A 16339-nucleotide genomic window follows, 5' to 3' on the forward strand; every position below is an offset into this window, starting at 1 on the left:
GTATAACATTTTTTTGTACCACTGCCGACAAACATCACTGCTTTTAGAAAAAAAAACTGTCGTTCATTTTACAACATAAATAAAATTATAATGTGAATATTTAATGTTTGTTCTGGTGTTCTTATGTATGTGTATTTCTTACATTTCGTTCCCATCAGAAAACCCCCTTAAAGATTTAAGTGAACACACAACTCGTGTTTATTCTGTATTAAGTTGTGAAAGTGGAGGAATGTGGCACGAGGTGATCTGTGATGACAGCTGAATGACTGTACAGTGAAAATGACTCTCTGTGGGGAGGGAACCAACACTGAGTCACGGCTTTGTGTAAATAACAGGAGAGCTGTTGTGAAAAGATGTGAATCACACAGAACAGGATTAACCACAGGAGCTTATTCTGTCTGCTTTCAGGAACAACACATGGCTTTCACAGCACCATCAAAGATAATGCTTTTAGACAGTGAGTCCTCTGCAATGACGTCTGTACATATAATTAATGCAACACAGCTAAAAAACAACATGCACATGACATGGACACACAAACTTAGACGCTATGGTATAACCCAAACGTAATATCTGCAATACGGGGATGACGACACATTTCTCCGTGGTGCTTCACATGTTCTTTCTTTTTTAACATAAACTAAATTTAATGGGAACAAACAAACAGAAATCATTTCCATACTACAACAGACTTTTCTGTGGTGATTTATTCCACTAAAGCGTTCATAAATAATTGTATTTCCAGTCACCATTTATGCATTTTGTGTGTTTAATTCTGGTAAGGGTTGGTGTGGGTGCATTTAGCATTTGGCACCGTATTTGCCCATGCATGTCATGTTATGCATTATAAATAAAACGTAACTGAAAAAGCCCAATGTAAACAGGTTTATCTGGTATAATATTTAACATCACATAATTCTGGATTTAGGAAGAAAAAGATTATATTAAAGCTCCTGTGAGCACCTTTCGGTTTGTGTTGATTTTGGCGCCCCCTGTGGACAAAGCCGCACCTCTCATCTCTTTGCTGATTTTGTCCTTGACATACTTAAGTGGTGGTTTTAAACAAAAAATCTCACCCTGCTTTCTTTAACAGTCATACGTATCTATTGCTCTGGAAAATATAAACAAAGGCAGCGTGCAGTTAATCGCTTCGTCTGACCCCTCCCCCCGCCAGCAGTTTCAGGCATTAAAATAACTTTATAGAAATAATCTTTTTGCTGATGGTCTGGTTTGCTTTTGTGCGTCATAGTAAGGCATCAGGATTAATTTCAGTCTGTTTCATAACCAGTGGAAAAAGAGATGAGAAGAAATAAAATACGATAAGAAGGACTACTTTGTGAAACTAATCTGTGATCAATGGCAGTTTACCCCAACTGAGAAATCTGCCCAAAGTTAAGTATTTCAAGTAATTCGGGAATTGCTGCTAATCTATTGTTTTTAACCTTTGTTTAACCAGGAAGTCCTTTGAGATTGAAATCTCTTTTTTGTGGCAGCCAACCAGTTTCAGTTTAAAACAAAACACCACAGCCAGAGAACAGAGACATCTCACACACACACACACACTAGAAAAATAAGGAAACTGGTTTCCTTGAACGGGGCCGTAACATTTTCAGCAGCCTCTATGCACATTTAATTATAATCCCGTGAGAAACATACGAAAACACAATGAGGTGAAAACACATTAATTTTATGTCTTTATAAGTTGTCAACTCATCGGAGTTAATATCCAACTGCTGTGTCACACTACAGGCATCAGACACAAGCATCCTGACTGACTAGAGAAGAGTTTTATCTGCTGCCGTTCAGTCAACAGAGAGCAGCTCAGGCTCTGTGGGGTCAGACCGTCCTGCCAAGATAAGGCCACAGGAAATGAACCAGCATCCTTTGTGTCACTCACATTATAGGCGTTAAACATCATTTACAGTATCAAGGACAGGGTTTTTTCTTGCCAAATGTTGCATATAACAAAATGTATAATTTTAACCGAGATTAAGGTGAGAAAAAAATAAATAAATTCAAAGACAATTGTGATAGAGGGCAGTATGAAGTGTTACTTTATGGCTTTAGAATAGATGCATGGTTTTCACAAAACTGTAACGCGACAAACATACGACGATCTTATAGAACTGAATGCTGCAGATTATCACTGCCTAGAAAAACAGCAGTACAGCTGAAAAATAATAATAATAATAACCTTTATTTATAGAGCACTTTTCAAAATCGAAGTAACAAAGTGCTTTACAAAGACAGCAAAGCAAAACAAACAGGTCATGAAGTAAAACAGACAGGTCATAAAATCAAAGGCAGATATTAAAATAACAATTCATTTAACAAATATTTAAAATTCATTTAAAAGAACTCAAAAAAAAATAAAATTCAAGTAAAATCTGGAAAGGCTCGCCTGTAAAAGTATGTCTTAAGAAGGGACTTAAAAGAGATCACTGATTCAGCTGACCTGACCTTCTCGGGCAGGTTGTTCCAGAGCTTCGGAGCCCTCACAGCAAAAGCTCTGTCCCCCTTAGTTTTCAGCCTGGCATTCGGTACACACAAAAGACCTCTGCCCGAAGATCTTAGCGTACGTGTCGGCTCGTACAGTACTAAAAGGTCTGAGATACGGCTGGGAGAAAGGCCATGGAGAGACTTAAAAGTAATCAATAAAATAAAGAGTGATGTGGTCGTATTTTTTGGTTCTGGTTAAAAGCCTGGCAGCTGAGTTCTGTACAGTTTAAAGTCGATCAATGGATCTTTGACTTAGGCAGGTAAAAAGACTGGTACAGTAATCGAGGCGTGATGATATAAAAGCATGTAAAATCGTCTCTGTGTCTTTAAAAAGTTAAAATAAAACAAATTTTGGAAATATTTTTTAGCAGATAAAAACACGATTGTACAAGCTTTGTTGTGTGCTGCTCAAAATGCAACATAAGTATTAATGCAGTATGTAAAATGATTCCCAAAAAATCATATATATTAGTAAAACAGAGAAAGGGAATAGCACTTATTACAGGGTGTAGGATAGTACTGCGTCACTGGAAGACTAAAGGAGATACATCTGTGAAGCTGATGGACAGGCAAGATATACACATTGTAACATGGGGCCCTTTTGTTACGGCAACTTGACGTGCTAAGGAGTTTCACCCTTTTCTATGACTGTAAAACATTAAAAGATATTACATAATGTGATGTACTCGGTGTGTAGAATGTATATTTTATATAATGCTCTACCTCTGTCATGTTCTCCCTGTTTCCTGTCCTTGTCTTGTCCCAAGTGTCGTTTGCGTGTTTTGAGGTTTTGATATTTTGATGTGTAATATATTATGCAGGCTGTGAATTAATGTTTTTTTCCTGTTCAAAAATCAATAAAAAGGCAAAAGAAAAAAGTAAAAATAGAGAAAGAGACCATTTCACTGCACTTTTACTTTTTGATACTTTTACTGAAGTACGGCTCTGAATGCAGGACTTTAATTTGTAGTAGGTTATTTTTACACTGTGTCATTAACACTCCCCTGACGACAGGATAGTTCAGTTCAGTTCATCTTTATTGTCAGACTCAAGGTCCATTAGTTAAAAAAGCATACAACAAAGAACAAGACACAATACATACAGAACTAAAAAAGGGGGGGAAAAAACAGGAAAAAACAGGATAGAAATGTGATGAATTTAGGGCGGGCTTTTTGTTGAGCAGAGGACAGGATGACTTGATATAGTTTGTGTCCAGCTCTTACAGACAGCCATAGAGGGAAGAGCTCTGCAGCGTGATCACAACATCACACAGATGATGATGGATTCTTACCTCAGAGGTTGGTAGAAAATTTAACTGGTTAAAATTTAACTCCATGTCAAGTTTCAGTCCTTTTTACATTTATTTCAGAGAAGAAGAAAATGTTAAAAAAAATATTTGTTATCATAAAAAAGTGGTTGGCTCCGGTTGTAACTCTTGATTTTCCTCGCTGACGATCGCTATTTGCCTTCATCTGAGCGTCGAGTTTGTTTCTTTTTCTTTGGATCTTCACTTATTCTTGAAGTTGTATCTGTAGTCATCGATCTTTTCTTTGTTTGTTCAGCCATAGTACATTACTGTTTACTCGCAACACTTGCAGAGAGCGGAAAAGCAGCCGCTTAGCTCCGCCTACCCTCTCTGGCAGACCAACCACTGCTGGGTGATGGAAAACGCGTCACTAACTGGGCGCCGCTTGTGAGATCGCCACAGACACCCAGTCTGTAATACTGCAAATGCAAAGTGGGCCATAGGCTCAATCAACATAGTGTTACCTCATTCGGCGATAGATAGTGACTTAACAGACATTTAAATAAAAATATTTGAGATTATTACTTTAAGTGTTAACTTATCTTTTTTTTTTGACATTATAGACCATTATAAAGGTATAATTGCACACTAACTGTTGAATATAACACACTGACTATAACTTGATATTGAATAAAATAGCACATTAAATATTATTGCACATCAATGTTCAACTGGAAACCCTGTTGTGCTAAGTGTTAGGATGATGTTGGGGCTGGTGGTAGCAGTAGTGTTTTTGTGGAGATCAGTGGAAAGAAGTTGGATGCACCTTCAGGAAAAGAAAGTGAAGAAAGAGAAGGAGTAAAAAACAAAAACTAATCCCTGTATGTCTCAACAGGCGTCATGTGGCTGATCCTCGCCCTCTCCACCCCGCCACAGCTCACCTGCGGCACAAGCTGCCCACGAAGCTGCACTTGTACACCTGAAGGTTTTGTCTACTGTGTCGGATCGTCCATCACAAACGTACCGAGGGAGCTTCCCCTCAACACCAGCAAGCTGCAGCTGGAACGCACCAGCGTGACTGTCCTAAACCAGAACAGCATGGCCTTCCTGAAGGTCCTGTCGCGTTTCAGTCTGACTGACAGCCCCCTGCACACCATCCATCCCCAGGTCTTCTACATTGTTCCGGAGCTCAGGTCCGTCAAGCTGTCCTCCAATAATATCTCCACACTTCCTGCTCGGGTTTTCAGTCCCCTAACTATTCTGGAGCAGCTGTATTTAGACAATAACCAGCTGGAAACCATCTCTCCGGAAATGTTCGAAGGACTCACCGCGCTGCACGTGCTGGACCTGACCAACAACAACCTGACAAGTCTGGCTTCGGATATTTTTGATGGACTGTCCAACCTCATCTTCCTGAGCCTCGGCAGGAACTCCATCAAGAAGCTTCCACCCACCGTCTTTCAAAGTTTGACTAAACTTCAGCAGCTATTTCTCTATCACAACCAGCTGGAGGAACTAGAACCGGGGATCTTTGATGGACTTGTCCACCTTTACGATCTGAGAATCTACCAAAACCAGATAAGCAGCCTTGCTCCTCAAGTGTTCTGGCCTCTGAGGAACCTGAGGATCCTCTACCTGTCGTCCAACCAACTCCAGGCTATCCCAAAAAAGACCTTCTACTACATGCCCAAACTGAAGAGGCTTACCCTCTATAAAAACCCGCTACTATCTCTGCCAGATCAACTGATGGGTCACATGCCCGAACTGAGAGACTTTAGTCTTTACATCACCAACCTCACGACTGTTCCTGGAAACTTGTTTGCAAACATGTCCGGACTCCTGAGTCTTTACTTGGGGTTAAATAACCATCTGGAAGAGTTGCCGTCAGACCTCTTCTGCTGCCTCCCCAACCTTCGTAATCTCTCTTTGGAATTCAACAACCTCCCTCATCTTCATCCTCAGCTCTTCTCAAATCTAGACTCACTGCAAATACTGCGCCTCAATTATAACAAGCTGCAGAACCTGCCGGAGAACATCTTTCAGGGCCATGGAAAGCTTTTGGTTATTGATTTGGTAAATAACAAGCTCAAGACTCTCCCAGGGGATATTTTCTTGTCAAATTCAGCTTTGAGGGAGGTTCATTTGAGTAGGAACGTCTGGGACTGCACCTGTAGTATCAGAGGTCTTGCAAAATGGATAAGAGACAATAAGGATTTAGTTCCTGACAGAAATAATACTCAGTGTCACAGTCCGATGAACCAAGTCAACCGTATCGTCGGCTCTCTGCGCGATGAGGAGTTCAGCTTCTGCTATGCTACAAAAGCCGGTTATTTTACAACATCTCTGCCAACTCTAACCACCACCCACAGTATTACCACCACGCCCAGCACCACCACCCCCAGGACCACCATCCCCAGCACCCCCAGAACCACCACCACCACCCCCAGGACCACCATCCCCAGCACCCCCAGAACCACCACCACCACCCCCAGGACCACCACCACCACCACCCCCAGAACCACCACCACCACCACCCCCAGAACCACCACCACCACCCCCAGGACCACCACCACCACCACCCCCAGAACCACCACCACCACCCCCAGGACCACCATCCCCAGCACCCCCAGAACCACCACCACCACCCCCAGGACCACCACCACCACCACCCCCAGAACCACCACCACCACCACCCCCAGAACCACCACCACCACCCCCAGGACCACCACCACCACCACCCCCAGAACCACCACCACCACCCCCAGGACCACCACCACCACCCCCAGAACCACCACCACCACCCCCAGCACCACCACCCCCAGCATCCCAACCATTCTGCCTCCTATGCCTCCTGACATGTCCCCTCCTTTCTATGACGCTTTGGTGGTTGAGAAGGGGCCCGACTTTGTTCACCACAACCTTCACAACGGCTGGGTGTACGTGTGGTCGCTGCCGTCTGACACGGCTCTGGCCGGCTTCCTCATGTTTTCTCACGTCCTTCTCGTGGCCACAGGCGTGTTTCTCATCATCGCTTCCTTGTACGGCATGTTCCGCCTCGACAGGATCATGGGCGAGCTAAAGGCTGAGTATGCACATACTGCTGAGTAACACAACATGTTATCAGGCCGGCTGCACGAGAGGCCGAGATAAACTGTTCTCTTCCGCTGTTGGAGTTTATAAAGGATTACTACTGTGTGTCTGGGTTTCCTCATGTAGTGTTAAATTGTAACTGTAGGACAGTCACACTTCAAATATGAGAAAAAAATATAATAAATAGTAAATAAAAAAGTTCAAGCTAAAGGTATTTTAAGATACAGTCAGTTAACATGATTTTTTTTTTTTCCCCAAATGTGTTTATTGGATTTTCTTTTTCTTTTTTTTTCCCTTTCAAGGAAAAATAAGTTACAAATACAGTAAACATATGAAACAAGCTACCAGACAAAATCGTAAATAAAAGAAAAGAAAAGAAAAGAATAATAAAAACGCTCAAAACTAAATGGCACACTCATTGGTAAAGAGGCAAAGGGTAATGTGGCAATGGGTTACCCAATGGTTGTACAGGGGTAAAGATGAAATGGTCACTTTAGAGCCCTAAGAAATTGAGGGCCCTTTACAAAGTCCAAGAAGGAAGTCCACATTTCTTCAAACAGTGCATATTTTCCTTTCAGTGAATATGTTATTTTTTCCATTGCTATAACGTACAATGTCCTCTAGCCAGCCTTTTGTAGTCGACCTGTGTATAGATTTCCAACTTTTTGCAATAGTCCGTCTAGCTTGAAGTAGGCTTAGGGTAACCATCTTCCTGTTAGCTCTGCTAAGATTAAGGTCCTTTGGTAAGAGTCCCAAAACGCACATCCTTGGACACATAGGAAGAATCACCTCAGAAGTATTTGAGAGTGTCTCAACAACCTCTCTCCAAAATTCTTGTAACTTTGAACAGGACCATAAACAATGGAAAAGTGTCCCTTTGTGTGTTTCACATTTTATACATGCATCTGGAATATTACCATTGAAATGATTCAAAACCTCGGGTGTGATATAAAGCGTCATGGACCATATATATTGTTACAGTCTGAAACCTGAATTAATTGTTTGTGTTTGTGACTGGGCACAAATAGTTTGCCATTCAGACCCAGTTAACTCCTCCCCCAAGTCCGCACACCAAGCAAGTCTCTTGTCTTGTCCTGATTTTTAATTACATAATAGAGTTCTGTGTTGAGAATTGAGCTTCCCAACTTCTTCAATGGAGCGATTTGATGCTTTTATGTGTCTTATGTTAAAGCTCCTGTGAGGAGTTTTTGGCTGCTTATGAAACAGACTGAAATTAATTCTGATTACTCTTACTATGAAAAGCAAACCAGACCATCAGCGACAAGAGTGATTATTTCTATGTAGTTATTTCTAATGCCTGAAACTGCTGGTGGGGGGGTCAGTGTCAGACGAAGCGATTAACTGCACGCTGCCTTTACATTTTACCTACTGTAGTAAAATGGTTACATGCTAACATTCTAATACAATTAATAAAATAGATACAAATATGAATAATGTATTGTGTGTTTTAGTTTTTCCATATCTTATTGTGCTTTTTATCCTTCATGAGTTTCAAACTAAAGCGGACTGAAATGTTCAGGTTACAAAGATCAGTCAACAACCATCACGTGTTGTTTGTCTCCCTCTAGTGGTGAAATCTTTAAACTGCATAGGTAATCATCTGTCAATACATTTCTGAATAAATCACATCATGAGCAAAGTCTTTCTATCTTTTATGTGTTGATAGGAATTACAGTCTTGTCTGTGTAGAATCTGAGGCTGTAAATTGTCCTCGAGCTTTTGTGATGATGTATTTCCTGCCTCACCCATCTGTAATTATGAGGTTTTTTTTTTATTGTTCTGTTTTTTAAAAGATTGTTTTTGGCTTTTCCCTTTATTGTATGGGAGATAGCTGAGGAGAGACAGGAAATGTGTGGAGTAACGAACGGGGGATGACATGCACCAAATAGTCGCAGATTGTGAGTTGAACCTGCAATCAGTGCGTCAAGGACTGTACCAACCGAGTTAAACAAGCCCCCATTGTTTGTTTGTTTGCTTTTCTGTTATCTTTTTGCATCAGACCAAGGCCACATGTTACACGCTAGTAAACAGAACCAATATAAAGAGCATCAGCCTCAGACTGAGGATGGTTTATGGATCATGCAATCAGGAATATCTTTGGTCTTATTCTGTTGTATTTCTCGCTACATGCCCATTCACACATTGGGATTCAGAAAGGGAGCTCAGTTATTTGTTGCGACTGAGTATTATGGTTTATATTTCTAACAGTAAAATTAAGTAAACTCACTCTATCGCCCCGGTCCAGCATTGCAGTGTGTATTCCCGCTCAATCCTCTGATCGCATCGATGAATATCTTATCTGAACGGGAATGAGGGAAAAATGTTATTTCCCCAAAATGAATCACATCTTGGATACTGGAAGTTTGACATCATCAACTCTGTATCCTTTAAAACAGGAAGTGCGGATTCAGTCACCTTTCAGATTGCAGACGGTGAGAGGGCAACATAACACTCGGAAAAGAGTGTCCCTGTAATTTCACAATCCTCCATCGTGGAACAAAACCACAAGAATTTGCACACAGTTCTAATTCCCTTTTTTGACGGGGTGTGAGCTCACTTACAACATCACATAACTCGCAGTAAAGTCAAGAAAAGCTTTGAGAAAAGATAAATACTATTTATTTTATCCAAACAGAACCTCCACAACATGACAGCGGATGCCATAAATTCCCGGGGAAGTGATCGGACTTGCAAACAAAGAACGATGAATTGGTGAACAGCACCCAAGTTCATCGCTATGACAACGGGTGATTAGGCCTTTCCAGTACGCTGAGCTCACACAACAGTGGGCACACACAATCCCCTCCTACACACTCGCACTGACACACAGACATAGACTGTGAGGGAGGGAGAGAGTGGGGAGAGGAAATCACACTACAGGGGTCACGAGGAATATTTGAACACATTGGTAAACAACTGAGGAGATGAATGAAATGTTGTTTCTCTGAGATGAACTTATTTTAACCTGGTGTTAAGAGGGTGTTCAGAGGGATTTTCCACAGGCTAGAGGGTCATTTTAGCTAAACAACATAAGACAGCTATAATAAAAGCTCTTTGGTCTCAAACCGGTTTAATTAATTAATTTCAGGTATCAAAGTTTATAAACTTAAAAAGAGAAGAACAGTATCCAAAGTTTGTCATTTCTTTGTGTATTTCATCTTTCTTATTCTCTATGCACTCACCCATGACCTTTTGACCTCACTCAGGAGAAGACGTGTAATGTTACTATTAAAGGGACACACTTAACAACATGTTTTCACTTTTAGACCTTTCAAAATAAAAGCTTTCTCACATATACACGCGTCAAAAGTAGTAATATATAACATGGGCATTATTGGATAGAGAGGGGAAATGTTCATCTTGCTATACAGTGAAGAACATGTGTCCAGGCTTTAATATAAAATCACTTCATGATCATTTTGTAGGTGGAAAAAGAGGGTGTTGTGAGTTAACACTGGTATGTCCTGCAGCCGTTTCTTTTCCATATTTCTATCAATATCAGAAAAACACCCCGCACTTTGTGGACGTTATTAACGGCCTGTCTTTACGTTAACTCCACCCTCACTATCTCTGTTCTGTGGTGAGGAGGGAGTCTGCTACGCCATAACTCAGATGGATTTACTTTCGGCAGCACAGGAATGTTGGATACAGCAGAAAAGTCGTTGCTCAACCTTTTTTTTGGCCCATTTATGGGTAAACAAACCGTGACACAATTTAGCACACAGGATTTACATGAACAGGTGGAAAAAGAGGAACTGTATTTCCAAGCGAAGGGCGTTGTTAGGGAGTTAAGGGAGTTTTTAGATGTTGTGTTTTCTGTCATACATTGTTACTAGAACGATTGACACTTTGAATGTGTATAATTCAGTCTCACACACTCACTTATTGTCTGCAGCAGCTCTGGACAACAGCAGGAAAAGCCTCTTCACATAATTTCATCCAGAATTATAGAGAACTTTCTCACAACATTCATTTGCACAGGAGATCGTCCAACGGTTCATCACGGAATTAACTTTAGTGCGTACATTAATCATTTCTGCAACTCAGGAGGGAAACAGATGTTTTCTGTTTTTTTTGGTATTTTTGGATCAACTTGAACAGCTCAACTTGATCTGTAACAGCAGATTTCAGTGTGAACATCCAAGACTGCCAGTGCCCGAACCATAAAAACCATACAAACATACTGAGGACGTCATGGCAAAGATATGTGCAGCTGTTACCTAAATCTGCACACCCAGAAAAGATGCCACGTATAAATCAATGTTACAAACAAAAAGCACAAAACAAACTCTATTGTTTTTCATTTAACCCTCCCTGCAAACCAAACCTCGAACAAAAACATACCTCTTTTTCCCAGAATACCCAAAAAAAACATGTTGCATAACATAAAACATATGGATCCCTAAAGATGAAGCTCAGTTCACATACCCTCTTGCATTCAAACAAGCACAGACACCATAGGGTGGGGCTTCCCCGTGCCTGATCCCCCACCACCACATTTAGCAAAACATGTGAGCGTGAGTGTGTGAAAGGCGCAGAGGGGGCCGGGGGAACAGCCGGGACAGCAAAGTTCCAGAGAAAGAACCTGCAGATTTCATGAGCTAAGGGCAAAATAATAATAACAGACAAAAAAAATAAACTGTTTAAGGGAATCGAGTGATGACGAAGAGCAGGAAAATGTGAGGGTGTGAGAGTTCAGACGGTGCTGGAAACTTTCATCAGAGGATTGGTGAAGCTGAGGAGGAAGGGAGGACGCACATAAAAGAATACCACACCAACTCTCTGTTCACTCATTCATCGGCCACTACGGGAGGTAAGTTCTCCAAAACGGCATGAAGTCCTCGTTAAAAGGGTGCTAAATGCTTCTTTTTTAAACATACATATGATGGATAATGTGACAGGAAGATTTAAAGAACAATTACTATCTTGAATGGAACCTTCTGTGAATAATTCAACCTGTGATTATCTTTAATAATATCTGCTTTCATGTGTAAACGTAAAACTGTTTAAGATTCTGAATTAGCGCTGAGTTTCCTGAGTAAGGAAACTTTTCTGTGTTTTATTCTGAAAAACTTAAGTGTAAAGACTGTCAGCTAAAGAGGTGATAAAAACCTTTTATACAAATCATGAATTACCTTCTTTAGCTTGGCCAAACTTTGTACGGCCGTACAGTCTCGCTCTTTGTTCGTTCAGTCAAACAAAGTGCTGATCCTTCAGCTTTGTCAAGGGGGGGAAAAAAATCACAGCAATTATTGGTGAACTGGAAATGCTTTAGCCATTACACTCTACTGCAGACCGTTCCAGTCTGTTCCAGTCCGGAGCAGACAGTGGTTTTAGTTGGAGTGGGATGTTTAACCGGAGAGGAAACGTGGTGTAGCTGTCAGGTTTTGTTCAAATTAACTTCATACTTCAGAGGATTCTTAGTGATGTATGTGTCTGAAAGCCACTAAAGCTGCTTTAACCCATCGTGCTGACAGTGCTTTCTTATGTGCTCATGTTTTTCACTATGACACATGCCACAGAAGAGGAACTACATACAGATAAAACATTGCTTAATGGATAGTTGACTTTTAGTTTCCAGTGGAAAGAAAGGGGAAGTGGTGGTGAAAATAAAACCCTAATGTGGTTTAAGAAGGAGAGTTATATATGTGGCTAGTGATACTACTGGTAAAGTAGGAACATATTTTGTAAGAAGGGAACAATCACATGTTTTAAAATAGCACAGTTACAGTGTTTTACTGACAATGGGAACCATATTTAACTTTCCCTTTTACAGCCAAGTCCCAGCACTCCACGCCTGACATTAGACTAAATGAACTGAAAATGGAAACAGCTGTGATGCACCAGGATGTATTTTATGAGACCCTTTGATGTTTAAGAAGTTTCAAAAGAAAGAAAAGGAGAGAAAATAAATGTGGCTGAGCTCATTTGAGGGACATTCTGGTGGTCTCTTTAGAAAGTTACTTCCTTGGAAAAAACTCTTTCTGCACCCTAATACAGCTCGGCCACTAAAGACCTACTCACGCCTGCCAACCTAAAAGTTGCATAATTTTAAACTTGTATGCAGAACCAGGCCAGTATGTTGGCACATCTCTGTGTTTGGAGCCTCCTGTGCCATTACAAACAGTGAGCACAGTCTCTGCCACACAACATGTACGCGCAGTCTGCATGTTGATTCACCTTAGACATAACACATGCGTCATTAACTTGTTGAAGGAAACAAAACACCATGTTGCATTCAGTGAAGATATACTTTGCAGTTGGAAGAATTCTGTCTAAAAAACATTCTGCAGCAAACTTTACAAGCATCTGTAAGCTCCAACATTGCTGCAGAATAATGAATGCCAAATGGCTGCCATGCATGGTGATTTACCAGCCAATCCTACTGACAATGCAGATGAGCAATGCTTAAAGCCACAGGCAACAAAGTAAAACACTGGATAAATCAATGCAAATGTCCCCTTTTTGGTTAACGCAAGAATGCTGAGGCTGCAACATGCAAGGGACTGTTACTAATTAGAGGTGCCTTCAGTCTAACTGCCTAGTTATAGTGGGGATTTACAAGGAACAGAATCCCCTTTGTGGCTGCTCTGTTAGCCAGAGGATAAAAAACAGACCAGTCTCTTCTTTTACTGTCCTAGATACTCACAGCTGTTGCACATCAAATCTCAGGAGGTAGCACAATTAAGTAAAAACACAACAAATGCTAAAATTCTCCACTTGGCTTAAACTCATGTTTACAGAAGTTCAGTTTACTTAATGCGCAAGAGTAGCCACTCTATTGTACTACAAAGCCAACTAAATTTTAATCCCTGTCATGTCTAGACTAATAACCTGAACTCCGTACATAATGCACCTGGATAGCATCTTTGCTAGGTTCTATCTGCATGGTAAAAGTTCATGTCTTTCAAACAAATTGTATAGTTTCAATCCCACTTAGTAATGCCAACATTAATCCACCAGTGAGCACGTACTTGGCTGCAGTGGCAAGCAAAAACATCCTTTTAACAGGCAGAAACCTCGAGCAGAACCAGACTCGTTGGTAGACAGCCATCTGCCCTGGCTGGATTAGATTGATTGGATTAACCGAGCCTTTAACCATCCATTTGAATCAGATAAAAGAGTCATAACCAGCCTTCCCTGTAACATAGCTGTTTTTCTTCTTTTCTAGAGGAAAAAATGGACCTGCCCTGGACTCTTCAAGTGCTTTTGCTTCTCTGTTCCCTCAACTCTGTTGTTTGGGCATGTCCAGATAGATGCATATGTTATGGAACCAAAACCTTCTGCAATGGCCTCCCAGACTTCCCCAAAACGGTTCCTTCATCAACCACTGCCCTGTACTTCACCAACTGCAGCATCTACTCTCTGAAACCGGAGGACCTGACTGACTTTGCTAATGCTCTTGGGTTGTTTGTGGTTAAAGACACTGTTTTGAGGGAAGTGCGCCCCGGCACATTTGATTCCACTCCGAATATAGGAGCCTTAGGGTTTACTGGTACCGAACTGCAAGATCTCCCTGATGCCTTGTTCAAAAATCTCCAGAAGCTTGAGTCTCTGAATCTGAGGAGCAACAAACTACTGGTCCTCCGCCCCAATTGGTTTTCCCCTTTGACAGTTCTGAACAATCTTGACCTCAGTAAGAACCTTTTCACTTCTGTACCTGTGGAAACTTTTCACCCTCTTGCTGAGCTGCAGCACCTTTCACTTTCCGGAAACAGTATCAGCCAACTCTCTCGAGAGACATTCAAGGGTCTTTCTAAACTGCGTACATTACGCCTGAACAAAAACTCTCTACAGGAGCTACCTATCAGAAGTTTGGATGACCTTGTAAATCTGGAGGAACTGTCCCTACATGACAATCAAATCACTTCTCTGCACCCTGACTTATTCTCTAAGACTTTGAGACTCCAGAAGCTCTTCCTCTCCAACAACAGGCTTACGACTCTTCCTCAGGGGATCTTCTTAAATCTCCCCCTCCTTTCCCAAATCTCCCTGTATGAAAATCAGCTGGAGAGTCTGAGCCCAGGGGTATTTGGGCCCATGGCTCTGCGGGAGTTGTGGCTGTACGACAACAAGCTGAGCCGCCTGGAAGACGACACATTCAGGAACCTGACGCAGTTGCGCCTCCTCGTGCTTAGTCGTAACCAGATTAGCCATGTATCCAGCAGGGCCTTTAGAGGGTTGGATGAGCTGGGAGAGGTATCACTTCACACCAATCTGCTCAAAACCCTGCAAGCTGAGACTTTCCAAGGTCTGCCCAGGCTGGTCAACATTTCTTTGGAGCACAACTTCATCAGCTCCCTCCCTTCGGGTTTCCTCCGGGGCCTGAGCCACCTGGGACAGATAGACTTGAAAAATAACTCTCTTCTCAACCTGCCACAGGAGAGTCTAGATGCCCTAAATGTAGCAGAAGAAGTGCTCCTGCAACAGAATCCCTGGAGGTGTGACAGGGATATTCTGCCACTTAGGGAGTGGCTGAGACAGAATCCATCCAAGGCCAACAACACTCTTGTTGTCTGTGAAACACCTTTCAGTCTAAACGGAGAGATTATTACTCTGCTGGCAGACGAGAATTTGATTCCTCTCAGCACTACTCAGGAGCCTGTGTTAATGTCAACGGAGAAGAGGAGGAAACCCCACACCCCTCCGACCAGACGAAGCACCTCCTCACCTGCTGTCAAGATCACCCCCACCTCAGAGCATGAGGAGGTCACCAGCGGCGGACAAGGGGACAGTGGAACGGTTTCTAATGACACTTCGATCATCCTCATCATCATCGCAGTCGTGTCCACCGTCATCATTAGCACTGTCATCATCTGCTGCCTGTGCTGGAGGAGGAATAAAAAAGGAAGGGGGGATATAGGCCGCAGAAATAAGAACTCTCCGCTGTAGACTTGAACACCCAACATCGGCAAATGCAGAACTTTTAAAGCCAAGGGAAACTGCTCACTGTGGTTTACTTGGAAAATGTGGAATGTAGAGTTGGCTTTAGATCATTAAAGGCAATGGAAATGACCACTCCAGCTTCATCCAGACATACCTGCTAGACAAAACTAAGCACAGTTTTGAAATCATTTGCTTTTGATTTTTATTGATCAAATTTACCAGCCAGTAATTATTTTCCTGTCAGCTGTAAAAACATAATGGATATCAAATGTACTAGCTGTATAAATACCCATCTGACTAACCTGTGGGCAACATGGACATGTTGGTGAATGTACCCTCAGAAGCCTGAAGCAGAATTCTTCTTCTATGGAAATTACGCCTGTATTCAGTATTTTCTTGGAACTATTTTCCATTTTTCAGTATTCATAACTGCAGTTTGACAATTGCTTGTTTTGCTAACAAACATACACTTAGGAGGCTTTTGACTCTTTTTTTTTTTTAGCAATATTCTTCCCATGGAAAATAAAACATGTCCATTCGACTCACTACTTTCATTTCCATACTTACATTACAAAATGCTACCACACATTATTTTAG

The 16339-nt window shown here is 41.7% G+C and overlaps 1 protein-coding gene across 1 annotated transcript; it reads left to right on the plus strand.

Annotated features, from left to right (window-relative positions):
- The first annotated feature begins 3765 nt into the window (after window positions 1–3765).
- On the plus strand, window positions 3766–16283 carry LOC138607982 (slit homolog 3 protein-like). The gene is made up of 5 exons (XM_069680645.1): window positions 3766–3797; window positions 4641–6408; window positions 6490–6831; window positions 11551–11669; window positions 14028–16283. The coding sequence occupies exons 1-5, from the start codon at window positions 3773–3775 to the stop codon at window positions 15746–15748; spliced, it is 3975 nt and encodes a 1324-aa protein (XP_069536746.1). The 5' UTR covers window positions 3766–3772; the 3' UTR covers window positions 15749–16283.
- The last annotated feature ends 56 nt before the right edge of the window (window positions 16284–16339 follow it).

The sequence above is a fragment of the Semicossyphus pulcher genome, unplaced genomic scaffold, assembly GCF_022749685.1.
Source record: "Semicossyphus pulcher isolate SPU_LCO1_2020_fin unplaced genomic scaffold, fSemPul1.0.p SCAF_4, whole genome shotgun sequence".
NCBI lineage: Eukaryota > Metazoa > Chordata > Actinopteri > Labriformes > Labridae > Semicossyphus > Semicossyphus pulcher.